The sequence below is a fragment of the Hemiscyllium ocellatum genome, chromosome 9 (assembly GCF_020745735.1).
Source record: "Hemiscyllium ocellatum isolate sHemOce1 chromosome 9, sHemOce1.pat.X.cur, whole genome shotgun sequence".
NCBI classification, from domain to species: domain Eukaryota; kingdom Metazoa; phylum Chordata; class Chondrichthyes; order Orectolobiformes; family Hemiscylliidae; genus Hemiscyllium; species Hemiscyllium ocellatum.
The window spans coordinates 112,832,578-112,860,232 of NC_083409.1; the positions used below are offsets into that span (position 1 = coordinate 112,832,578).

Genomic DNA, 27,655 nt, shown 5'->3' on the forward strand with positions numbered 1-27,655 from the left:
TACAAAATTATGAGGGGTATGGATAGGATAAGTAGACAAAGTCTTTTTCCTGGGGTAGGCGAGCCCAGAACTAGAGGGCATAGGTTTAGGGTGAGAGGGGAAAGATATAGTGGGCGGCACGGTGGCTAGCACTGCTATCTCACAGCACCAGAGACCCGGGTTCAGTTCCTGCCTCAGGTGACAGACTGTGTGGAGTTTGCACATTCTCCCCGTGTCTGTGTGGGTTTCCTTTGGGTGGTCCGGTTTCCTCCAACAGTCCAAAGACGTGCAGGTTAAGTGAATTAACCATGCTAAATTGCCCGTAGGGTCAGGGGCAGGGGTAAATGTAGGGGAATGGGTTTGGGTGGGCTCGTTGGGCCGAAGGGCCTGTTTCCACACTGTAAGTAATCTAATATAAAAGAGACCTACAGTGCAACTTTTTTCACACAGAGGGTGATACGGGTCTAGAATAAGCTGCCAGAGGAAGTGGTGGAGGCTGGTACAATTATAACATTTTAGAGGCATCTGGATGGGGATATGACTAGGAAGGGTTTGGAGGGATATGGGCCGGGTGCCGGCAAGTGGGAGTAGATTATCATATCATTCTCACATCAACTCATTTCAGCCTCCTGTCATTAAAGCTATTTTGCAACAGTAACAGAAGCTGTTAACATAAATACAGAATGAATAAATGCCAGGAACAAATCAGTTAGAACAAGCAATTGGCTGGGTCTCTTGTTTTAAATAATGATGGAAACTTTAATTCAGATCTTTCTTCGCTAAACTAAGTCCCCAAAGTAAGTTGTTGGAAGTGCCTGGACTTAGTTTTCGGCTGTACATTGGCAGAAAGCCCTTGTTTCTGGAACATTCTTTTAAAGGGAAATTTCACAGCAATACTAGAGATTTATCTCCCAGTCTCTAGTAAGAGCACAATCATAAACACTGGGTCTGATAGCTACAAAGGTGGGTGTATGTCATCCTCTGTAATTCTAAATGATTCATTTTCTGCTGAAACTTGATGCTTTGGGATTTTAATCATGGGGATGAGATCGGACAATTCGATGAAAACAGTCTGTCACACCAAAGGCAAAAATAATCTGTTTGCGGCATTATCTACAAAATACCTGTCTCTTTCAAATCCTATGAGCAATAGCAAAATAATATAGAATCTCGTTTTCTATGTTTAATTAACTTTAAGTTTGTTGACTCACTCTAGGTGGAGTTATTACATATATCAGTTTGTTATTCAGCTGATGAACTGCAGGCAAATGCTGGCTAATTTTTAACTCCTGCAAGTTCATGGAATGGGAGTAGACCATTCATTCCTTCAACCTGTTCTAGCCTTTTCTCTGGGTTGCCTTTGGTAGACAAGTGACTGAGATCCAGTAGCCCTTGGTTGGGACTCTAATTTACGTGCTTCACAATATTCTGTTGCCCACTCACACAATGCACTCTACATTTTATAATAATGGGTCTGGGAGCTTACTAATGAGTTTATCAGAAAACTTCAATACTGTGAGAAATATTATTTCAGACAGGAAGATACAAAATTGAGCAAACTGGTCAGTAAGTTAGGCCTATAATCTGCAGTATCATCGAAAACCAGAAGATTCTGGAGAGGATTGAGAGGATAGGCACTGAGAGATTCTTTCCTCTGGTCAGGGGAATCTAAAAAATACAGGGGCACAGTCTTGGGAGAAGGGGGTCAATCATTTTGGTCAGAAGTGAGGAAAACTCATTTCACTCAGAGGATTGTGAGTCTTTGAAATGTTCCTCTCCATGAGTGCTCCGTTATTTAAGGCTGGGCTGGGCAGATGGTTCACCTCTCAGGGAATCAAGGGATGTGGGGACTGAGGGAAAGTGGAACTGAAGCCCAATTTTGACCATGACCTTGGGAACGGCAGAACAGACTGCACAGGCTATCTGTGCTCCTGTATCATATATTCCTGTGATTGGCCATTTAGTTTGTTCCTGACTGATTTCCACCTGAATTCCATCAAATCTCCATTGTTCCTGAGTCTCCATTGTGACGTTGTTGTTAATTTTGCTGGACAGTCACTCCTCAGCCATTGAGCACTTTTAAGGCCATGATGTAGAGGTGCCAGTGTCAGACTGGGATGGACAAGGTCAGAGGTCATGCAAAGCCAGGTTATAGTCCAACAGGTTGATTTGAAATCACAAGCTTTCTGAGTGTTGCTCTTTCATCATTCCACGTGACGAAAGGGCAGCGCTCCGAAAGCTTGTGATTTCAAATCAACCTGTTGGACTATAGCCTGGTGTCATGTGACTTCTGACCATATTCAAGGCTGAAGTCAACAACTTTTTTGACCCAAAGTAAATCACTGATTATAAGGACTTGGGTGGAAAAACTGAGCTGAAGAATGAATTGGAGACACCGGTGTTGGATTGGAGTGTACAAAGTTAAAAATCACACAACACTAGGTGATAGTCCAACAGGTTTATTTGGAAGCACTAGCTTTCGGAGCACTGCGTCTTCATCTTTGGAGCAGTGCTCCGAAATCCAGTGCTTCCAAATAAACCTGTTAGACTATCACCTAGTGTTGTGTGATTTTTAACTGAAGAATGAAGATTTGAAGAACTCTTGAGTTATGGCCTACTCCTGCCTTTATTTCCTACATTCTTAATGTCCACACCTTGGGAGGTTTTAACTGAGCCAGTGGTGCAATATAAATGCAAACGGATGTGGGGACATCAAACTGCTGGAGAAATGAGAAATCACAACGACAATTCATTACTTTGAAGCTCTAACCTCTGGTCCTGGAGGACCTGGTAAACCTTGGGGCCCAGGATCTCCAACTTTACCCTAAGGCAAAAAGAAAAAAAACATGTCAGCCAAGTCTTTCTGAATATCAGAAACATAGGAGGACAAAACAATTCTTCTTCAATCAAGTGCTTCAATGTCTCACATACAGAACATGGAAGAGTACAGCGCAGGAACAGGCCCTTCAGTCCACTATGTCTGTGTACTGAACATGATATCATTCTAATCCTGTCTGCCTGCACATGCTCCCTATCCCTCTAACTGAAGCCTGTTCCTGTGTCTGTCTAATGCCTCTTAAACATTGCTACCGTATCTGCTTCTACCACCTTCCCTGGCAGTGTGTTCCAGGCACCTACCACCCTCTGTGTGAGAAACTTGTCTTACACATTTCCTTTCAACTTTCCCCCTCTCACCTTCAACATATGCCCCCGAATATTTGACATTTCCACCCTGGGAAAGGGAATTAAATGCCTCTCATTATTTTATACACTTCTATCAGCTTGTCCCTCAGCCTCTAGTGAAAGCAATCCAAGTTTGTCCAATCTCTCCTTATAGTTAATACACTCCAATCCAGGCAAATCCTTTTTTGCCCCCTCTCCGGAGCCTCTGTGTCCTTTCTATAATGTGCATACTGCACACAATGCTCCAAATGTGGCCAAACTAAAGTCCTATATAGCTGCAACATGACCTGCCAACTTTTATACTCAGTGCCCTGACTAATAAAGGCAAGCCTTCTCTCCCACCTTACTCACTTGTGTAGCAACTTTCAGGGAGTGATGGACTTGCACCCAACATCCCTCTGTATAGCAATGCTCCTTACGGCCCTGCCATTGATAGAATGCTTTTCTCTTGCGTTTGACCTCCCAAAATGCAGCACCTCACACTTGTCTGGATTAAACTCCAATTGCCATTTGACTACCCAATTGATCGATATCCTCTTGCATCCTTTGATAAACTTCCTCACTTTCCATAACTTCACCAATTCTTCAGTCATCTGCAAACATATTAATGAAACCATCCGTATGTTCATCCAAATCATTGATATAAATTACAGAGCGTTCTGCAAAAACGTGTGTTTCATTAACATGAATTGGCTAGAACGTGATTGATGAAATGTTTGCAGGATATAAACTTTCCAATGAATGGGAATAATGATTTTCTATTAGCAATCTTCTACTGGGCAATTTTCTATAGCACAGGGTCACGTTTTAGCAGAACGACCTGTATAAACAACAGAGATCCCAGCATCGATCCTTGAGGAACACCATTGGTCACAGACCTCCAGTTAGGAAAACACCCCTCCACAACTACCCTCTGTCTTCTGTGACCAAGTCAATTTTGTATCCAATGTACTAGCTCACTGTGGATTCCATGCCACTTAATCCTCTGGACCAGCCTACTGTGAAAGTAGCCCGGTGGCTCTGTGGTTAGTGCTGCTGCCTCACAGCACCACGGACCCAGGTTCGACTCCACCCTTGGTGACTGTCAGTGTGGAGTTTGCACATTCTCTCTGTGTCTGTGTGGGTTCCCTCCAGGTGCTCCGGTTTATTTTCACAATTCATAGATGTCTAGGTTAGGCGGATAGGCCATGCCAAATTGTCCCGAGTGTCCACGGATCTACAGACCAGGGTGGGTTATGGGAAATGCAGGTTACAGGGGTATGGGAGGGGGGTGGGTCTGGTTGGGATGCTCTTCAGAGGGTTGGTGTGGACTTGATGGGCTGAATGACCTGCTTCCACACTGCAGACGGTTCTATCACTCTATAAGAGACATTGTCAACTGTATTCATAAAGAGCACATAGACAACATTCATGGCCCTATCTTCATCAATCATCTCATGGAAATAAATCAACATTGACTTCAAGTTGGTGACCACACGCACGGTACCTGCAAGATACCAGTGCTGCCCCAATGGAGGAAGCTCTAACCCTTTCACAAGGTCAAGGTCACAGGCTAAGGATACACAGTAGGTCATTTCGGACTGAGATGATGAGGAATGTCTTCATCCAGAGAGTGGGGTGCCTGTGGAATTCACTGTCACAGAAAATAGATGACGCCAAAACATTGAATGTTTTCAAGGAGTTAGATACATACCTGAGGGCCAAAGGGATTGTGGGATATGGGGAGAGAGCAGAAACAGGAAATGGAGTTGGATGATCATAAGGACACAGGAAATAGGAGCAGGAGAAGGCCATTCAGCCCCTTGAGCCTGCTTCGGCTTTCAATCCCATCGTGACTGAGCTCACCTCGGTCTCAAATCCACTCTCCTGCCTGGTCTCCAATAACCCTTCAACCCATCACTAATTAATAATCTGTGTACCTCCTCTTTGTGAGGCAGTGGGTAGTGTCTGTACCTCTGGACCAGAGGCTCTGGACTTGAGTGCCAGTCCAGAGCTGGTTGGCGATAGGTGCTGTATTTGTGATGTTGTAAATGGCGGGCAGGGAGAGCATGGCAGAGGCTCCACAGGCAAGAGCCAACCACTGGAGAACTTTGCCCATTAGCATCAAGCAGCCCAATAGGAACCTGCGGCCTGGCCCTGAGAAACGAGGATGAAAGAAAAGACAGCCTCTATGGTTCCCCTCCATCAGGTTTATAGTCGCTTTTATGAGTTCTTTCTCAATTTAACACAAAGTTTGATAATTTTACTGCAAGTGAATAACGTATGAAGCCAAGAGTTAACCTGCTGAATCTGGGTCACACTGTTAAAAACTGAGCACAATGTTACAGTACCTGTGGTCCTGATTTCCCTCTCATTCCTGGTGGTCCAGGCAAACCAGTTGCTCCCTTAAAGAAAAGTCACAAAGGTCACATTGATGGTAACTGAAATGGCAGATCAACAATAACAGTTATTCTCAGTCAGCCTTTTCGACACGGCAATTAATTAGCAACAGAGACTGAAAGCAGTCAAAAAACCCCAGTGTTTGGAGACCCGTAAATCCAGCAGAGCTCTAGCCCATTGAGGGCCAGGTGGTTACAATCCAGTGATGGAACAAATCAGGCAAGGCCACTTGAGGATGGTTCTCTGCAACTGTGGGAGAGAAGGGGGCCACAACTGGGAGGGAGACTGAGGGACTGTGATAGTGAACATACAGTAGGAGGTGTCACAGTTGAAAAGAGTGATGGATAGATGTCTCAGACACAGGATGGACAGAAGGCTTATTGATCAGGAGTGGAGAGAGGTGCAGAAACTCCCTCAAGGAGCTAATGGGTGCAGACTCGGTCATCTCAGCCCATAAGGGATGCTGGAAAGGTGATTGCTTTGTCGATCAATCAGACTTGTTTCATTCCTGACTTTCACCAACATTAAGGTTTGTTAAGGTTCCATGAAGGCTGCCCTGGTTATTAGGTCACCCGAGTCTGGCAGAATGAATTATTGGCACACTTCGACTGAGTGAGGAGCATTGATCCTGACCGTGTGGACCCCTCTCGGGCTGAGATTTATTTCCTTACAACATAGAACACGTGAAATGTGAAAGGATGCTGCCAGGGTTGCAGGGTTTGAGCTATAGGGAGAGGCTGAATAGGCTGGGGCTGTTTTCCCTGGAGCATCAGAGGCTGAGGGGTGACTTATAGAGGTTTATAAAATCATGAGGGACATGGATAGGATTAATAGACAAAGTCTTTTCCCTGGGTTGAGGGACTCCATAATTAGAAGTTTAGGGTGAGAGGGGAATAAAAGGGACCTAAGGGGCAACTTATTCACACAGAGGGTGGTGCGTGTATGGAATGAGCTGCCTGAGGATGTGGTGGAGGCTGGTACAATTGCAACATTTCAAAGGCATTTGGATGGGTATATGAATAGGAAGGGTTTAGAGGGATATGGGCAAGTGGGACTAGATTGGGTTGGGATATCTGGTCGGCATGGACAGGTTGGACCGAAGGGACTGTTTCCGTAGATCTCTTTTATATCTTTCCCCTCTCACCCTATACCTATGCCCTCTAGTTTTGGACTCCCTGGCCCCAGGGAAAAGATTTTGCCTATTTATGCTCTATGGAATGCTCTGCCCCAGAAGGCTGTGGAGACCAAGTCTCTGGATAATTTCAAGAAAGAGTTGGACAGAGCTCTTAAGGATAGTGGAATCAAGGGTTATGGGAATAAGGCAGGAACAGGATACTGATTGAGGATGACCACAATGAATGGTGGTGCTGGCTCGAAGGACAGAATGGCCTACTCCTGCACCTCTTGTCTATTGTCTATTTATCCTATCCATGCCCCTCATAATTTTGTAAACCTTCTATCAGGTCACCCCTCAGCCTTTGACCCTCCAGGGAAAACAGCCCCAGCCTGTTCAGCCTCTCCCTACAGCTCAAATCCTCCAATCCTGGCAACATCCTTGTAAATCTTTTCTGAACCCAAGTTTCACAACATTCTTCCGATAGGAAGGAGATCAGAATTGCATGCAATATTCCAACAATGGCCGAACCAATGTCCTGTACAGCCATAACATGACCTCCCAACTCCTGCATCAATACTCTGATCAATAAAAGAAAGCATACCAAATGCCTTCTTCACTGTCCTATCTAACTGCAACTCCACTTTCAAGGAGCTATGAACCTGCATTTCAAGCTGGGAAAAAGATTCTGACCCTCAATCCTGTCTAAGCATATCATAATTTTATAAACTTCCATCAAGTCTCCCCTCAGCCTCCGCCACTCTAGAGAAAACAACCCGAGTTTTTCCAGCCTCTCCTTACAGCACATACCCTCTAATCCAGGCAGCATTCTGGTAAACCTCTTCCGCATCCTCTCCAAAGCTTCTATATCCTTCCTGTAATGTAGTGACCAGAATTGAACACAATACTCTAAGTGTGGCCTATTCAAAGCATTATAAAGCTGCACCATTCCATCCTGACTCTTGTGCTCAATTTCCCGACCAATAAAGGCAAGCATGTCGTGCACCTTCTTTACCACCCGATCTACTTGCGTGGCCATTTTCAGGGAGAGATAGACTCCTTGTCATGATCTTTTGCCTTGCAGAATTCTTCACAAAGGTGGTGAGGTGGGGCCAGGTGTGTGAGGTTCAATCCAGGAAGGCAGCAGAGAGTTGGAGATCATTGAAGCTCAAAAATGGAAATCCTCCCTTCAATGTCTCTACACTGCCACTATTCTTCAAAATTAGCTCATGGCATCCCTTCTCTTTACTTTCTTATTTCTTCCAGGGATGTGGCATATGTATGTCACTGGTTGTTTTATATGTATTCAATGCCCGTCCCTAGTTGCCCCTTGAGAAGGTGGGGGTGAGCTTCCTTCTTGAACCGCTGCAGTCCATGTGCTGTGGGTTTACCACAATGCCCTTAGGGAGAGAATTCCAGGATTTTGACCCAGCAACACTGAAGGAACGGCGATATTTTTCCAAGTCAGGCTGGTGAGGGGCTTGAAAGGGGAACTTGCAGGTCAGGCTCATGTATTTCCTGTCCCTGTCCAACCAGTCTCATGGGAATGGAACCCTAGTGAGTTTCTGCAGTGTATTATGTAGATAGTACACACTGCTGCTACTGAGCATTGGTGCTGGATGGAGTGAAGGCTTGTGGATGGGGTGTCAGTCAAGCAGCTGCTTTGTCCTGGATGGTGTTGAGCTTCTTGAGTGTTGTTGGAGCTGCCCCCATCTAGGAAAGTGGGGAGTATTCCATCCCACTCCTGACTTTTGCTGCTGTAGATGGTGGACAGGCTTTGGGGAGTCAGGAGGTGAGTTACCCACCACAGTATTCCTAGTCTCTGTCCTCCTCTAGTAGCCACTATGTATATCGATGAGTCCAGTTTAATTTCTGGTCAATGGTAACTCCCGGGAATGTTGATAGTGAGGGATTCAGTGATGGTAACTCCCAGGATGTTGATAGTGGGGGATTCAGTGATGGTAACCCCCAGGATGTTGATAGTGGGGGATTCAGTGATGGTAACCACCGGGATGTTGATAGTGTGGGATTCAGTGATGGTAACTCCCGGGATGTTGATAATGGGGGATTCAGTGATGGTAACCCACAGGATGTTGATAGTGGGGGATTCAGTGACAGTAACCCCCAGGATATTGATAGTGGGGGATTAAGTGATGGTCACCCCCAGGATGTTGACAGTGGGGGATTCAGTGATGGTAACTCCCAGGCTATTGATAGTGGGGGATTCAGTGATGGTAACTCTTGGGATGTTGATAGTGGGGGATTCAGTGACGGTAATTCCCAGGATGTTGATAGTGGGGGATTCAGTGATGCGAACTCCCAGGATGTTGATACTGTGGGATTCAGTGATGGTAACTCCCAGGATTTTGATAGTGGGCGTTTCAGTGATGGTAACCCCCAGGATGTTGATAGTGTGGGATTCAGTGATGGGAACCCCTGTGATGTTGATAGTGGGGGATTCAGTGACAGTAACCCCCAGAATGTTGATAGTGTGGAATTCAGTGATGGGAACCCCCAGGATGTTGATAGTGGGGGATTCAGTGATGGTAACCCCCAGGATGTTGATAGTGGGGGATTCAATGATGGTAACCCCATTGAATGTCAAGAATCAATAGTTAGATGATCTCTTCTTGGAGATGGTGACATTTATGTGGCATGATTATTACTTTCTACTTTTCAGACCAAATCTGGAGCTGAGTTGACCGATCTCCAACCACCACAACCATCTTCCTATGGGCCATGTATGACTCTAACCAGCAGAGAGTTTTTCCCTGATACCCATTGATTCCAGTTTTGCACGGGCTCCTTGATGCCATACTTGGTTGAATGTGGCCTTGATGTCAAGGACTCCCACTCTCCCCTCCCCTCTGGGATTCAGCTCTTTTGTCCATGTTTGACCCAAGGCTCTAATGAGGTCAGGAGCTGAGTGGCCCTGGGGGAACCCAAACTGGGCTCCACCAAGCAAGTTGTTACTGAGCAATGCTGCTTGGTAGCACTATTGGTGACACCTTCCACCAGTTTACTGAGGATGGAGAGTAGACTGATGTGGAGGGAATTGGAGGGTTAGATTTATCCTAGTAGTCCATGGGATGTGGTGTCACTGGACCAGCATTTATTGCCCATCCCTAATTGCCCAGGGAATGGTTGAGAGTCACCACATTGCTGTGGGTTTGGTGTCACATGTAGGTCAGACCAGGTAAGGATGGCAGTTTCCTTCCCTAACGGATATTAGTGAACCAGTTGGGTTTTCCCAACAATATCAACAACGGTTTCGTGATCATCATTGTACTCTTAATTCAAAATGACTGATGAATTCAAATTCCACCATATGCTATGATGTGTTTTGAACCCAGGTCCCCAAGTCTGGATTAAACATCTAGCAATAATACCATGAGGTCACCATTTCTCCTTTTTGTGGGTCAGATATATCTGGACATTTTGTCGGGTAGACACAGCATTGTAAGTGTACGGGGACAGCTTGCCTAGAGGAGCACAAGGCTTCAGTATTATTGCTGCAAGGTTGCCAGGGCCCAGAACCTCAGCACTGTCCAATCCCTGCAACCGTTTCTTGATATCAATGGTGTGTACTTGACAGAGCAGAGGAGTTCATGACTTACCACCTCATCTGACAGATTGGCACTTCATTCTGTCCACTCACTCCCTCTGTTAGGGAAGCATTCAGCCCCTTGACCATTCTGCACCTATCAATAAGATCATGGCTGAGCCAATGGGGGCCTTATTCCTTCCCTCCACAACCACTGGCTGCCAAGGCATTTTCTGTCTCCCTCAGTCATGAAGATATTGAATCGTCCTGCCTTCATTGCTTGCTGGGCAAGTGGTTTTCAGTGATTCTCTATTCCTCCTCAATCTCTTCTCAAAATGAGACCCCTCATCTGCCAGCCCTTCCTTCATTCCCAATATTTCCACAAGGAGAAACATCTTCTCCACATCCTTGCTGTCCTACCCCCTCAGAATCTTAGCTCTCCCACAAGTTGTATTCTCATCTGTCTATTCAGAGATGTTACAACACAGCTCTGGAGCAGGTGAGACTTGAACCCAGGCCTCCTGACTCAGAGGTAGGGACCCTGCCACTGTACCATGAAGGCATCTCCTCTCGTTCTTGTGAACTCCAATGAGTATTGGCCTCACCTGCTTGTCCCCATCTTGTAAAACAAACCAAACTGACATCTTTGACTCTCAGCACGTGGTCATCTGCCCAATATCACCGCGGTGTTATAATATCAAAGGCACTACATAAATGTGAGTCATTGCATACGTGTGGATGTACATTTTCATGTATCCTGTGTGTGCCCCAACGATGTGTTGGTCTGAGTGGGACTCTGCAGTGTAACAGGTTCAAGGTGACTCACTGAGCTCAGCACTGCTGGAGGCGACTGTTAAACACAGTGGCCGACACGGTGGCACAGTGGTTAGCACTGCTGCCTCACAGCACCTGAGACCTGGGTTCAATTCCCGACTCAGGTGACAGACTGTGTGGAGTTTGCACGTTCTCCCCGTGTCTGCGTGGGTTTCCTCCGGGTGCTCCGGTTTCCTCCCACAGTCCAAAGATGTGCAGGTCAGGTGAATTGGCCATGCTAAATTGCCCGTAGTGTTAAGTAAGGAGTAAATGTAGTGGAATGGGTGGGTTGCGCTTCGGTGGGTCGTTGTGGACTTGTTGGGCCGAAGGGCTGTTTCCACACGGTAAGTAATCTAATCACATATCCCTCTCCCCCCAAAAACCACATCATTCACGGCAAAATCAGTGATCTTATAAAAATGTTTCTTTCAAGAAACACTCATTTGTTTGTGCCTTTTAAATAAGAAAAGTATACGTCCCAGTAAAAATCCGTAACTCTTAAAAGAAAGAATCTTGTGAAATGGGTTCTGGTTTCAGAAGCTGTTTGCTTTAAACAATTTGTAAAAACCAAGCAGCAAGTCCAATTCTTTCACAGACGCGTTATTCTGACGGATGCTAACCCCACACTATCCTTTTTAACCAACTGGTTGTTTGGGGGAAAGTGTATTGAACCAAAGTTTGAAAACTTACCCGGTCACCAGGATATCCTCGCTCCCCAGGTGCACCCAACACACCATGATCCCCCTAGACATCGTTCCATCAGAGAGAGAGAGAGAGAGGCACACACAATGACCCCATGAGAATTTCCACTTCACAAAAACAACTTGTCAAACAGCACGCTACCTCACCGAAAACAGCTGCTTCAAACAGTTGACAGAAAATAATGAGTTTTTTTCAGCTCCCCTCAGGCAAAACAATAATGGCAAAATCGTGGCCCATGCATTTAAAAATCATGTAGCTTTACAATTGAATTGAACCCCATTAGGATTTCTCTGAGTGGTGTCTGTTTGTTAATGTTTTACCCTCTAAGATATGAGGTGCAGACAAAATGAGCAAAGTGTCAGGGATCATAAAATTTTGTGAATGATTCAAACAACCCATAGTATGGGCGATTTTTTTTCTCTAAATTATGAACTTGTGTAATTTGTAGAAAATGGTTTTGGGGACATTTTAATCTGGAGTAATTCCACTCAGTATCGTAGATGCAGCTGGTGTTTTAAATAACTTCTATGTTCTGCAGAAACAATCTATTGCAGACACTGTGACTACATTACAACTGATGAACAGACATGTGATGGAGCCAATGTTTCGTTTTATATTACAATGTGGACAGACAACAATCCCAAAATCCCTAGCTCAACTGACTGAGAGAGAAAGAAAAAAAATCAAGGAACAATCAATTGTAAAAGGTAAATGAGAGTTCCACACTTTGTTATTTATTTGTGTCTGGAAATATTTCGGTTTTCGATTGACGTTGTGGAAGGAATGAGTGCTCCAGGTGGAGAGATGGAAATTAGGGGGTGCATTTTAACTAGGAGGTAGATACAATTCAGAAAGGGAATCTGGTGGATGGTTCTGACTCAGACAAAAATCTTACCCAGCACAGAAACAGGCCATTCCGTCCAATGAGTCCATTCTGGTATTAATTCTCTACATGAAACATCCTCCCATCGCCTCCTTATCTCACCTTTTCCTTTGATGGTTTTCTGCCCCATTTGAACAAGGAACAAGGATAGGCCATTCATCCCTTCAAACCTGCTCATATCTTTACCCAGCCTCCCCTGACAGACACTGACAACATTCACCTCCACTATTCCCTGTGGGAGTCAGCTCCAATTCTCTCCATTCTCTTGGGGAAGAGATTTCTCCTGAATTCCCAGTTGGATTTATGAATGACTGTCGTACTTTTATGATTTCCTGTTCTGGCCTCTCCTTCAAATGGGAAAAAACAATTTACAGTTACCTTCTCAGACCCTTTTTTTTAAATTTTAATGTCCCAGTCAGGTCACAGCCTCTACCTTCTGCTTTCTAGGAAGAAGAGGTCCCAATGTTTTGGTTCTGTGTGGATGCTATGAATAGGAATATTGACGGACATTCTCAACCAGAAAGACTCCTGACTCTGACTCTTTACTGTCGACAGGGTCAGCATTTATTGCCCCTCCCTAGTTGCCCTTGAACTGAGTGGCATGATCGGGCCATTTCAGAGGAAGGCTTGTACTGTAACTGCACAAGAGCAACTAGGGATGGGCAACCAGCACTGGCCTGGTCTTAATGGCTTCCCATCTGAACTCTGACCCTTTCTTCAATCCAACTGTGGCCCTTCTGTCCATCCCTAATTTACCTTGAGGATAGCAGCTGGTATACCTCTAGGATGGACTTCTACCTTGACCAGTAACATGAGACTTACCTGTACATGGGTCATGGTTCCAACAACCTGTAGGGTGAGATTTCTGCTTCTTCACAAATAGTTCGGGATCACATTTAAAGTGCTACAAGGAGGAATTTAGATCTGTCGAATCCTGAAGAGGCTTTTTTTTACAATAGGTAGTAGGCAGACACCTTGAAAATATTTAATTCAGCAACTGGACAAAATTTATAAACTCATAATGTATGAGGGAATCCTCAGGAGAGTACTCCGAATACAAGCACAGCCCTGCATTAATTTCAATGCAATATTTGTGGAGGGTTACTCAATATGTTGTACTTTCAGAAATGACTTAGGAGTTAGATTAAGTTTAAAATCCAGTATAATCATGGCATTAGAAATTGGGGAGCTGTGCGTCTACATTCTGACCAAATAACAAGTACTTTACAGATCTGAAAACAATTTATTAAAAATGTTGCCTCAAGCTCATGCACATGAATGAAAGCAGAGCCCTTCCATCATTTTAAAATCTCTGTCACTTCTTCAAGAACAATATGGTTTCAATTGATGTTGGAGCCAGCCAGAAGTTTAAACTCATGAATGGTGTAAATCACATGACGTCAGACAAGAGAAGCCTGGAACCCATGAATTAAATATACTGTTTATCTTGTGTCATTTTCTAAGCATTGCAGGGGTAAAAAACCTCACTTCACATGTGGTTTCTCTCCCTCTCTCCCCAACTGCTTTATGCACATTTCAACCCAGATTCTGCTGAGAGTTACAGGGGGCAGGCTGTTTGAGCTCACAATCATTGTGCACTGATCCACAGCAACTTCCAATGACTGGATGGTGATGTGTCGCAAAGCCCGATAACCCAGAAGCCGCCATCTATGATACACTGCTCTCCATCAGCCACATGAGAAGTGCCTCTCACTATCAGACTCTCCATTTGCACGTTCCCACACCAGTATTGACCTACACTAACTCCCCGTAGAAAGTTAGCACAGTTCTAATTTTCCACTACAGTCCAAGTACCCTTTAAACAAAGTTTTCCGTCTTAAATATTTGTAAACAATCTCTCTGGAATTAAAGAGTTCTGAGGAAGGATCAATGTTAACTCTGATTTCTCTCCACTGATGCTGTCAGACTAGTTGAGTTTTATGGCAATTTGTGCTTTTGACTCCAGAACTGGAAATTAACATTTATGTTTGTAAAGTGACATTCCTTCAGCTTTCAATTATATAGGGAGACATTTTTCTAAATCCAAACAAAAGTTTACGGGATGTAGGCTTGCTCGCTGAGCTGGAAGTTTTGTTTTCATTAGTTTTATGAAAATGAACCTTCCAGCTCAGTGAGCAAACCTACATCCAGAACCACAACCGCAGCTACAAATCTTCTCAAAACTCGCGAAAAGAAATTTATATTTTGTACTTTATCTTCCTGTCCTCTCTCTCTCTCTCTCATCTTTCTTTCCCTCTCTTTATTCATTATCCTGCATCCTTCTGACATTCACTGTGGCAATGGATGTTTCTTGTTTCACATTCTGTGGGGCTTATTAATTGTTTTTCAAGGAGCTGATGAAAATTGTAATTGTTGCTTGCCCTGTAAACACAGGTGCTGGGTGTCCTGTGAAATACACCGCAGTGGTTGGAAGCACATTCAACAAATTCCTGGAAAAAATGTACTTTTTAGATCTACTAATTCCTTATAGATTAAAGCACCCAGAAAAAAAACAAGAGGGAAATATGTAGATCACCTTATCACCTTTCAATCCAGGTGGTCCAGCACTTCCCATCAGACCCTGCAGAGAATTGAAGAAAGAGACAATGAGATAGTCCTGTACCATCTGAAAGATATAAACCTCACCACACAGACAATCCTTCTGAGATTCAAATAAAATCCAATTGAGGAAATGAAGAGGTGTACCTGAGGCCCTGGGATTCCTGGGAGACCGATTAATCCTGAAGGACCTACATCACCCTGTAAGAACAACAGAAAGTTGTGGTCAATGTCAGCAAGGCGTTCCCTCTGCTGTAAGCCACATGGAAAATCAGTGCAGGAGTAAAGCATTCGTCACCATTCAATACGATCATGACTGATCCTGCAATCTCAGTATCCCACTCCCGCCCTCTCCGCATACCCAGGATCCCTTTAGCTGTAAGGACCATGTCCAGCTCCTTCTTGAATCTATTTAATGAACTGGCCCCAACAGCTTCCTGTGGGAGAGAATTCCACAGGTTCTCCACTCAGTGAGTGAAGAAATTCTTCATCTCAGTCCTGAATGGCTTTCCCTTTATTCTTAGCCTGTGATCACTGGTTCAGGACTTTCCAAATATTGGGAACATTCTTCCCACATTACCCTTTTCAGTCCCGTCTGGATTTTGTATGTTTCTATGAGATCTCCGTCATTCTTCTGAATTCCAGTGAATTTAAGTCCAGTTGGTCCAGTCTTTCCTCATATTTCAATCCTGCCATCCCAGGAATCCATCTGGTGAACCTTTGCTGGACTCTCTCAGTAGCAAGAATGACCTTCCTCAGACTAGGAGACCAAAACTACACACAATACTCAAGGGGTGGCCTCACCAAGGCCCTGTACAACTGCAGCAAGCCACCTTTACTCTGATACTCCAACCCTCTCATTATGAAGGCCAGCATGCCATTAGCTTTCCTCACTGACTGCTGCATCTGAATGCCAACCTTCATTCACTGTCCCACCATGACACCCAGGTCTTGTTGTACCTTAGCTTTTCCTGAACTACCACCATTCAGAGAATGACCTTCTTTCCTGTTTTGGTGACCAATGTGGGTAACCTCTCATTTATCCACATTATACTGCATTTGCCAAGTATGTGCCCATTTAGCCAGTCTGTCCAAGTCATCTTGCAGCCTCTTACAATTCTCCTCCCAGCACACACTGCCACCCAGCTTAGCGTCATCTACACATTTGGAAACACTTGGGCTGCACAGTGGCTCAGTGGTTAGCACTGCTGCCTCACAGCGCCAGGGACACGGGTTCAATTCCTGCCTCGAGCAACTGTCTGTGTGGAGTTTGCACATTCTCCCCATCTCTGTGTGGGTTTCCTCCGGGTGCTCTGGTTTCCTCCCACAGTCTAAAGACGTGCAGGTTAGGTGAATTGGCCATGCTAAATTGTCCACTGTGTTAGGTGTGGGAGAATGGGTCTGGAGGGGTTGCTTTTCGGAGGGTCGGTGTGGACTTGATGGGCCAAAGAGCCTGTTTCCACACTGTAGGGAATCTAATCAAACTCCTTTGTCCAAGCTGTTAATGTAGTTTGTGAACAGCTGGGGTCCCAGCACTGACCCCTGTGGTACCACACTCATCACTGCCTGCCACTCTGAAAAGGACCCAATATTCCAACTCTCTGCTTCCTGTCTGCCACATCATTACATTACCTCCTATACCATGAACTTTAATTTTCTTTACTAATCTCTTATTAGCTGATCATGTATTTTTCAATTTGACCTGCTTCTTATTTCTGGCTCTTTTACAGATAGAGAGAGAGGGGCACTTGTATGTTACTCAGGGAGTGTGGGATAAACAGGCCACATCAGGATAAACATCACCAATATACTTCTGTCTTTCCAAATGCTTACTCTAGACTACTTACTCATAAGTGATTACAGCTGCTTATTATTACAAATATCCATAAGCCTTTTTCACTCCCATACCTATCTGTGCTGCCACCTTCAGTAATCTGTGGACCTGCGCACCCAAATCCCTCTGCATATCAATACTCCTAAGGGTTCCGCCATTCACTGTATAATTTCCACCTGTACTTGACCTTCCAAAATACATCACCTCACATTTGTCTGGATTAAACTCCATCTGTCAGCTTTCTGTCCATGCCTCCTCCTGCTGTATCCTCTGACAATCCTCCTCACTATCCGCAAATCCACCAATCTTTGTATCGTCTGCAAACTTACTAATTAGACCAGCTATGTTTTCCTCCAAACCATTAATATAGATTGTGAACAGCAGAGGTCCCAGTACTGATCCCTGTGGAACACCATTAGTCACAGCCTTCCATTCCAAAAAGTATCCTTTCACTGCTACCCTCTGTCTCCTGTGACTAAGCCAGTTCTGTAACCATCTTGCCAGCTCACCCTGATACCATGTGTCTTCACCTTTTGTCCTGGTCTGCCATGAGGGACCTTGCCAAAGCCTTTACTGAAGTCCATGTGGACAACATCAACCACTTTTCCCTCATCAGTCATCTTTATCACCTCCTCAAGAAACTCGACCAAGTTAGTGAGGCACGACCTCCCCTGCACAGACCCATGTTGTCCATTGTTAATACGTCCATTGGCTAAATACATCCATATCTAAACGCATATAGATCTGAGAATCTTTTCCAATAATTTCTCTACTAGTGACATGAGGTTTACAGACCTGTAACTTCCAGGATTATCCCCACTATCCCTTTTACATAATAGGACAAGATCAAGGTGGTTGAGTTGACAATTGCACCTGTCCTCATCTTACCCTATCCCCGTGGGCTTCTATTCCTTCGGAGTGCTCAAGGACAATGAGGACTGGGTCATAAATTCTGGCTGGCCATATTACAGCAGCTCAAGGAAATCAAAATCCTTCATAACTCTCAGCACCACAATCAAAATCCTCACATTTCCTTCTCAACTGGACGGAGAACAATCTCAGCATCTGCAGTTTTCTCTCTTGATTTCTCTGGTTAAATCTGACATCTCTCCAAAGCCTTGATGTCTAACATTAAATGTGGTGTTTAGCTGAGGCCTAACAAGGGCCTTTGAAAGGTTTGACACAACTTTCTTACTTTTGTACTTTAGTCTATCTGTCAGTAAAATCTCAGCATCAAATAACGCTCTTTGTTACAAAATTACTCATTCAACATGGAATCATAGAATTTGCCAGTGCAAAAGGAGGCTGTTCACATCTGTACTAGCTCCTGAAAGAGCTACCCAGCTAGTTCCATTCTCCAGTCCTATCGCCATATTTCTCTAACATCAACTCCAGCTCACCTTTGGAACCTCCCGTGGAACCTGCCTCCCCCACTCTCCTCGGCAGTGCATTCCAAATCCCAAAACTCTCTGAGAAAAGATGGTTCTCCTCATCTCACACTAGCTCGCTTGATGGCAATCTTGAAACTGTGACCTTTTAGCCTTCTCTGCTTCAAGGACAATAAATCCAATCTCTCTAATCTTTCCTTGTATCTAAAAGCCCTCATTCCTGGGATCACTCTAGTAAATCTCCTTTGAACTCTCTCCAGGGCTTTAACACCCTTCTTTCAATAAAATGTCCAAGATTATACACAATACTCCAAATGTGTCTGACCAATGATTTGTAGAGGTGCAAGCATCACTTCCTTGCTTTTATAGGCGGATGCCTCCATTTATAAACCCAAGGATCCTATATGCCTTCTTAACAACTGTTTCAACTTGCCTGGCCACCTTCAATTATGCACGTGAGCCTTGAGGTATCTCTGCTCCTGTATTCTCCTCATGTTTTGGAGGTGCCGGTATTGGACTAGAGTGTACAAAGTTAAAAATCACACAACACCAGGTTATAGTCCAACAGGTTTAATTAGAAGCACTAGCTTTCGGAGCGCTGCTCCTTCATCAGGTGGTTGTGGAGTGTAAGATTGGAAGACACAGAATTCATGGCAGCGTTCCAAAAGCTAGTTCCCCTCAAGTTTGTAGCATTGAGCCTGTATGTCTCTGTGTTTCTTCTTCCAAAATGCATTACCCCACATTTCTCTGCATTGAAATTCAACCATCAGGTGTCTGCCATTTGGCCAACTTTTAAATGTCCCTCTGAAGCTGCCCAGCATCATCCTCACAGTTCACTCTTCTCCCTGACTTAAGTATCATCTACAAATTTAGAGATTTTGCCCACAACACCCCTTTCCAAATCATTGATATGAATCAGAAAAAGCCACAGTCCCAACACTGATTCTTGAGAACACCACTTTCAACTCGTCTCCAATCTGAGAGATACCCATCTCTCCCTACCCTCTGTTTCCTATCCTATAGCCAACTTCTAATCCAGGCAACCAAGGACCATCATCTCGAACATTTCTGATTTGATAACAAACCTGTCATGTGGTACCATATCCAATGCTTGCTGAAAGTCCAAAAATACAACATCTACAGCAATACCCTCATCCACTGCCTGTGTCACATCATCAAATAACTTAATTAAATTTGTAAGACATGACTTGTCTTTGACAAAGCCATGTTAACTGTCTAATTAACTTATTTTTCTGTCTCTTTACCTTATCCTGCATTATGGCCTCCATCCGTTTCCCTACCATTGATGTCAAGCTGACAGGACTGTAGTTTCTCGAGTTATCCTTTGTCCCTTTCTTAAACAATGGTGTCACATGTGTAATCCTACAGTCTCCTGGAACTAAGAGAGGCCTGGAAAATTTCTGTTGATGGCTCCACAATTGCTTCCTTAACTCTCTCAGCAATCTGGAATCCCATCTGGGCCTGGAAACATCACTATCACTATACTGTTCAGTTGCTCAATGCCCACGTTTTCAACTAGGCCATTGTTACCATCTTCTAATTTGGTAAAGACACAAGCAAAACATTCATTCATTACCTTTGCTGTATCCTTTGCTTCAGTAAATAACTTTCTCTGCTTGTTCCTTATGGGCCCCACTCTGTCCTTCACAAACCTTTCACTATTAATATGTTTGAAGAACATTTTACTTTTTGTTTTAGCACAGCCAGCCAGCCTTCCTCTTAGCCTCTCTTATTCCAGCATATGCTTCTCTCCTGCCCTTGAGATACTTTTCCTGATTTCTACTGTGATTATTATTCTGGTGAGCATCAAATGCCTCCCTTTTTCTTCCTTACTTTCATGCTCATCATTTAGACCATAAGATATCGGAGCAGCAGGAAACCAGTCAGCCCATCGAGTCTGCTCCAGCATTCAATGAGATCATGGCCTATTTAATAACCTTCAATTCCACCTTCCTGCCTTTTCCTATAACCATTGACACTTCAATTGATTTTTGTTCACCCCTTAAATTTTCCTACTGTCATAAATATGGAGGAACAGATTTTTGAATCTTCCATTATGGCGGTATTTTCTTCGCCGTGTTACCAATGTAGCTAACCTACATTTCGTTTAATTAATTGTTCCATAGTTCCAATTATTTATTCAACAATAGAATGCCACAATTGCAAACAGCAATCCGACAACTAATGATTTAGACCAGAGAGGTACATATGTTTTGCTGGACCGCCCGAAGGCAGATGGATCAAGTTAAAATACAAATTACTGATGATTTCATAAAATGCATAAAAGAAAACATCTTTCTTTTTGTTCACTCGTGGGATGTGGGTGTCGCTGCCTGGTCAGGATTTATTGGCCTAGAAATCCTTGAGAAAGTGTTGGGGGTGAGCTGACTTCTTGAATCTCTGCAGTCCATGTGCTGTAGGCAGAACTTAGGGAATGAATTCTAGGTTTCACCCAACGACACTGAGGAAACAGTGAAATATTTCCAAGTCAGGATCGTGAGTGGCTTGGAGGGAAATTACAGGGGGTGGTGTTCTCATGTATCTGCTGCCCTTGTCCTTCTAGATGGAAGTGGTTGTGGGTTTGGAAGGTGTTGTCTGAAGATCTTTGGTGAATCTCTGCAGTGCATCTTGTGGATGGTACATACTGCTGCTACTGAGCATCGGTGGTGGAGGGAGGGGATGGGGTGCCAATCAAATGGGCATTTATATATCATCTTTCAAAACTGCAGGACAACAGTAAATGCTGTGCAGTGAACAAAATATTTTTTGAAGGGTAGACACTATTGTATTGTAGGAAACACAGTGGCCAATGGACACACAGCAAGCTCCCAGCGAGAGGAACCTGATCATTCACTCTGAGATGCTGATTCACAGATAAACCGAGTTCCTGGCTCTTTCAGGAATAATGCCTGGGAACTTTCTGTGTACCTATGGAGCAGGCAGACTATTGGTTCTCATTAAAGAAACACATCAGAGTATGCAGTATTCCCTCAGTGAACACGCCGGTACCAACCGAAAATGTGTGTATGAGAGACTGAGGTAGGAACTGAACCCACAACCTTCTGAGAGAATTCAACCAACTCTTTTATGTTCAGTCAGAGTTGAGGGGCTGAGTGGTGTTTCCTTATTGCTCTTCAAATATGGTCCAACCAATGAGTTTTGAACTGATGGGACATATTATGGTGCAACTCTGCAGCTGGAGGGACTCCAGCCTGGACTTTGTAGCCAACTTTGTGTAGATTGTTTCAGTGTGGAATCCCCACAGTCCGTGAGTGGCAGTGACTTCTGCAAGTGGAGGCCGATGTGTGAACTCACCAATTGGTGGGTGCAGAACTTAAAAATGTGTAGCTGGAATGCATTGGTGGGTGCAGCCCAATGTTATTCTCTAGCCTGGCAAGGCACTGAGGAAAACATCAAAACTAAGAGCAGGGAAGCTAGACCTCTCCCTTGTTACTCTCTCAGCCTGACGCTGCTGGGGAACTGACAGGTCTCCAAGAGAAATGAAGGCTTGCATTCACAACCTGAACAGCAGGTCTCACGGTCAGCCACTTAGGACTGAGCTGAGGAGAAATGTCTTCACCCAGAACAGGTGAGCTTGTGGAATTCTGTACAGGACATGGTTGAGACCAAACCATTGAATGTTTTTGAGAAGGAGTTGGACATAGTTCTCAGGGCTATAGGGGTCAAAGGGTATGGGGAGAAAGTGGGAGGGGGACTGGGTTGGATGATCAGTTTGAATGGTGGCAGGCTTCAAGGGCATTCTCCTGCCCCTTATTTTTATGTATCTACATTTATATAGCACCTGTCATGACCACTGAGTATCTCAGATGGTTTTGCAGCAGTTTTGAAGAAAAAAAATAAAGAGTTGCTGATCTTGGAGATCTGAAACAAAACCAGAAAGTGCTGGAAGAACTCAGCAGATCTGGCAGCATCTGTGGGGAGGAAGCAGAGTTCAGGTTTTGAGTCCAGCAGTTCTGAAGAAGGGCCACTGGACTCAAAACAATGATTCTGTTTCTCTCTTTACCAGGGCTGCTGAGTTTCTCCAGCACCATCTGCTCTTGGTACAGCACTTTGGAAGTAGAGCCCACTTTTGTAAGGTATTGTCTGATCAAGCTGTATGGATGGTGCCCATGGGTGGGTGGGAGATGCCCAATGTTAGTCCTCATGTATTGTCAAAGCTGCCTGCAATATCCCGAGTGCAGGATCACTCCCATTTCCTGACACATTGTACTGTGCCCTGAGGATTTTTGGAATTGACATTTCATCTCTCACAATCTTAAACTCATCAGGGGATCAATCTAAATTATTGCTAGACTATTAATCCAGAGACCCAAGTAACATTATGGAGAGACCCTGCGAGGGCAGATGGTAGAATTTGAGTTCAATAACAATCTGGAATCAAGATTCTAATAATGATCACAAAGCTGTTGCCAATTATCAGGGGGAAACCCAGCTGGGTCACAAATGTCATTTAGGGAGGGAAACTGCCATCCTTACCTGGTCTGGCCTACATGTAACTCCAGACCCATAGCAATGTGGTTGATTAGATTAGATTAGATTACTTACAGTGTGGAAACAGGCCCTTCGGCCCAACAAGTCCACACTGACCCGCCGAAGCGCAACCCACCCATACCCCTACATTAACCCCTTACCTAACACTACGGGCAATTTAGCATGGCCAATTCACCTGACCCGCACATCTTTGGACTGTGGGAGGAAACCGGAGCACCCGGAGTAAACCCACGCAGACACGGGGAGAACATGCAAACTCCACACAGTCAGTCGCCTGAGTCGGGAATTGAATCCTGGTCGCAGGCGCTGTGAGGCAGCAGTGCTAACCACTGTGCCACCGTGCCGCCCACACGGCCCTCTGGGCAATTAGGGAGGGGCAATAAATGCTGGCCCAGCCAGTGACACCCACATCCCATGAATGATTTTTGTTAAAGTCCAGAGATGATCTGAATTTACAGTAAATCCCGTCCCCTTTGTTATGCAATTGTGGGCGCCACTGGCTGGGCCAGCATTGTGAACATGGTAGTTAGTTACATTGGCCTTGCTTGGCCATTTCAGAGGGCAAGCAACATTCAAAAACATTGCTGTGGGTCTGGAGTCACGTGTAGGCCGCACTAGGTAAGGACAGCAGAATTCTTTCCCTAAAGGACATTAGTGAACCAGACGGGTATTCAATTTCACAACCACCGCTACTGATACCAGATTCACATTCCAGGTATATGGAGCATGTAGAATTTTAATTCTTCCCTTGCGCTGGTGGCTTTTAAACTCCTGTAACTACATCATTGATCCAGTAATGTAATCATTACGCTACCATGTCTTGCAAAACTACACTGGCTCCCAGATGCAACACTTTGATTTGAATATTCCCACCCATGCTTTCAAATCCCTCAATAGCCTCACACCTATCTCTGTGATCTCCTTCAGAACTCTGTAGATCTCAGTCAGGTTTCCCTTCAGCCTTTCCTACTCTGAGGGAAACAATTTCAACCTGTCCAGCGTCTCTGTCCAACTGAACTGCTTCAGCCCAGGCAGTGCTCTGGTAAATCTGCCCTGCACAATTCGCCATCCTATCCCCGGCTTTAGAACAGATCCTTATTAAAACAGCTGCAGGTTCATCCTAAAAATATCCAGACTCCTGTAAACATGCTGCTATTTCCTGCAACATAATTCAATTTTTGTCAAAACTCAAATTTTTCCCTGACATCCACATCTCAAAGAGAATTATATATTTTGGTGAAATAAACAGATCTTTCGAATGTCTTCAGGACTCATCTTGATGTTCAATTAGTGACTATTCAGTTCACTGAAGAATATTTCCCTTTCTTACACTAGGGAGGATTCCAAGATCTGGAAAGTGCTTTCTTAACATTCCAAAAAAAACCTTACGATTAAAGAAAATGTACTATTCTAGGATAAATGTTTCATGTTGTCATGGGCAACAGATTTGCAGGACTGGAGGATTAGAATTGGAGAATGAACTCAATGTTTAAAGATTTGGTCAGGTTTTCAATAATTCACTATTTACCACAATAATGTCTCACCATCTTCTCATTTGTTTAAATCCTCCCGTAGAAAATAAACCATTAAGATGAGATTTGTTAACAACTTTGAAAGGTTGAAGAGAAACACTCTTTCCACTGTCCGGAGGGTCAGTAAAGAGAGGGGATTTTATTCAAGTGAGGAACAAGAGAGCAGGATAAAGAGAATTTGTTTTCAATGTGTTATGTAGTTGTAATCTGGAACCGCACTGAGTGACAGAGCATTGGAAACGGATTCAACAATAACTTGTGGGGACTGGAGATCCATTGAACAATAATTTCAAGCAGCTAGCACAGGGACAATGGGCCGAACAAACTCCTTCAGTTGGTATCAGTCCAAATTATTTCCCACGTGGCTTCGTTTCCCTCAGCGTTCTTCCATTAATAGCAGTAATTTATGAGCCATTTGCAACTGGCATGATTCCCATGTAAAACACAGAGATTAGCTTGTCTTCAGAACAGCTGTTAGATTCTGAGATCTAGAAAACACCCATGGGTTGACTGATGGCCAAGGACTTACAAGAAGATCCTGACAAGTGCATTAGAAAATGCTCATAAAGTGATAATTAGAAACGGCAGTTACTTACCAAGATAGTTCCGCGCAGAATAGCTTTAAGCAGTACTTGCCAAAACTGTAGGCTGCATGAATATGACAATTATAAAAACAAAACCTATCCATAACCATACATTAATAATGGGGTTCTGAGGAAGGGCCCCTCGGCTGAAACATTAACTCTGTTTTCTCTCCACAGATGCTGCCAGACCTGCTGAGCTTTTCTAGCAATTTCTGTTTTGGTGTGTGCATGTAACATGAATAATGTTCTGCAATTACATGAGATCCAAACTGATCTATACCATTATTCCATTTGGCCACCATAATGCCCTCACTGAACCAAACTCTCTCAAAACGGTCAGGGCAGGAGAAGACTTAGTGGTGTTTTCACAAGACAACTATCCCAGAGACTCAGGTAAGGTCCTGAGGCCTAAGGTTCGGAAGCTACCATGGAAGATGGAGGATATCCCAGGCCCAACTATCTTCAGCTGCTTCATCAGTGATAGTAATTCCCAGGATGATGATAGTGAGGGATTCAGTGATAGTAATTCCCAGGATGTTGATAGTGTGAGATTCAGTGATGGTAATTCCCAGGATGGTGATAGTGAGGGATTCAGTGTTGGTAACCCCCAGGTTACTTTCCCTCCATCATAAGGTCAGATGATGGGATGTTCGCTGATGATTGCACAATGCTCAGCACCATTCACCATTCCTTAGATACTGAAGCAATCCATGTTCAAATGCAACAAGATATGGACAATATCCAGGCTTGGACTGACAAGTGGCAAGTGACATTCACGCCACACAAATACCTTCATTAAGAAGAGGCAATCTAACCATTGCGCCTTGACGTTCAGCAAATCCCCCATGATCAACATCCTGGGGGTTACCATCACTGAATCCCCCACTGTCAACATCCTGGGAGTTACCATCACTGAATCCCCCACTATCAACATCCCAGGGATTACCATCACCGAATCCCCCACTGTCAACATCCCAGGGGTTACCATCACTGAATCCCACATTATCAACATCCCGGTGGTTAGAGATTAGATTCCCTACAGTGTGGAAACAGGCCCTTTGGGCCAAACAGTCCACAACCAACCCTCCGAAGAGTAACCCACTCAGACCCATTTCTCTCTGACTAATGCACCTAACACTATGGGAAATTTAGCACATTTTTGGACTGTGGGTGGAAACTGGAGCATCCAGAGGAAACCCACGCAGACACGGGAAGAACGTGCAAACTCCAGACAGTCACCCCGAGGTTGGAATCGAACCTGGGTCCCTGGTGCTGTGAGGCAGCAGTGCTAACCACTGAGCCACTGTGCTGCCCACAGGTTAGCATCACTGAATCCACACTATCAACATCCTGGGGATTACCATCACTGAATCCCCTACTATCAACATCCCGGGGGTTACCATTGACCAGAAAAGGACCTGGACTGACCACATAGATGCAGTGGCTACGACAGCAGGTTAGAGGCTGGGAATGCTGCGGCAAGTAACCCACCTTCTGACTCCCCAAAGCCTGTCCACCATCTGCAAGGCACAGGTAAGGAGGCTGATGGAATACTCCCTACTTGCCTGGATGGGGGCAGCTCCAAGAATTCAAGAAACTTGACACCATCCTGAACAAAGCAGCCCCCACCTGATTAGCACCACATCCACAAACATCCACTCGCTCCACCACCCACGCTCAGTAGCAGCAGTGTGTACAATCTACAAGATGCACTGCAGAAATTCACCAAACATCCTCAGACAGCACCTTCCAAACCCACTACCACTTACACCTAGAAGGACAAGGGCAGCAGATATATGGGAACACCACCACTTGCATATTCCCCTCCAAGCCACTCACCATCCTGACTTGAAAACATATCACCATTCCTTCACTGTCACTGGGTCAAAATCCTGGCATTCCCTCCCTAAGGGCATTGTGGGTCTACCGACAGCACATGGTCTGCAGCGGTTCACTAGCTACCTGATGAAGGAGCAGCGCTCCAAAAGTTTGTCCTTCCAAATAAACCGGTCAGACTATAACCTGGTGTTGTGTGATTTCTAACTTTGTCCACCCCTGTCCAAGACTGGCTCCTCCACACTGCAGTTCAAAACGACAGCTCATCACCACCTTCTCAAGGCAACTAGGGACAGGCAGTAATCGCTGGCTCAGCCAGAGACACCCATGTCCCACAAATAAATTTAAAAATGTTCAGTGCAATAAAAATCTGTCATTAAATAAAACCATGAGACGGTTGTTGGTTTTTGGGGAGAGAAGTTCATTTGGTTCATCAATGTTCTTTCAAAAAGGAAATCTGCCATCCTTACCTGGTCTGGCCAACATGTGACTCCAGACCCACAGCAATGTGATTGCCCCTTAACTGCCCTCTGGGGCAATTAGGGCTGAGCAATAAATGCTGGCCTAGCCAGTGACACCCACATCTCACAAATGAACAAAAAAAAATTCAGTCTTGAAATTATTAATTGAGCACTACCCCCGATTCCCAGTCTCAATAACTTTTTGAGGGAAGGCTTTGAGACTGCTATTGCCCTCATTGTGAGGATGTGCCTCCTGTCATTACCCCCTGAATGGCCTGGTTCACATCAGAAGGTGCTAACCCTTGTCACTGATTCCCATATCAACCCTTTC

General features: G+C 44.6%; 1 protein-coding gene across 1 annotated transcript in view; it reads right to left on the reverse strand.

Annotated features, from left to right (window-relative positions):
• The window catches only part of LOC132819201 (collagen alpha-1(XXIV) chain), a 429,304-nt gene that overhangs the window by 187,412 nt on the left and 214,237 nt on the right, over window positions 1-27,655 (reverse strand). The window contains exons 15-19 of the mRNA XM_060830653.1: window positions 15,304-15,357; window positions 15,134-15,178; window positions 11,703-11,756; window positions 5,493-5,546; window positions 2,750-2,803 (exon numbers count right to left, since the gene is read on the reverse strand). Of these exons, the coding sequence (XP_060686636.1) occupies window positions 2,750-2,803; window positions 5,493-5,546; window positions 11,703-11,756; window positions 15,134-15,178; window positions 15,304-15,357 (261 nt within the window). The remainder of the gene's footprint in view (window positions 1-2,749; window positions 2,804-5,492; window positions 5,547-11,702; window positions 11,757-15,133; window positions 15,179-15,303; window positions 15,358-27,655) is intronic.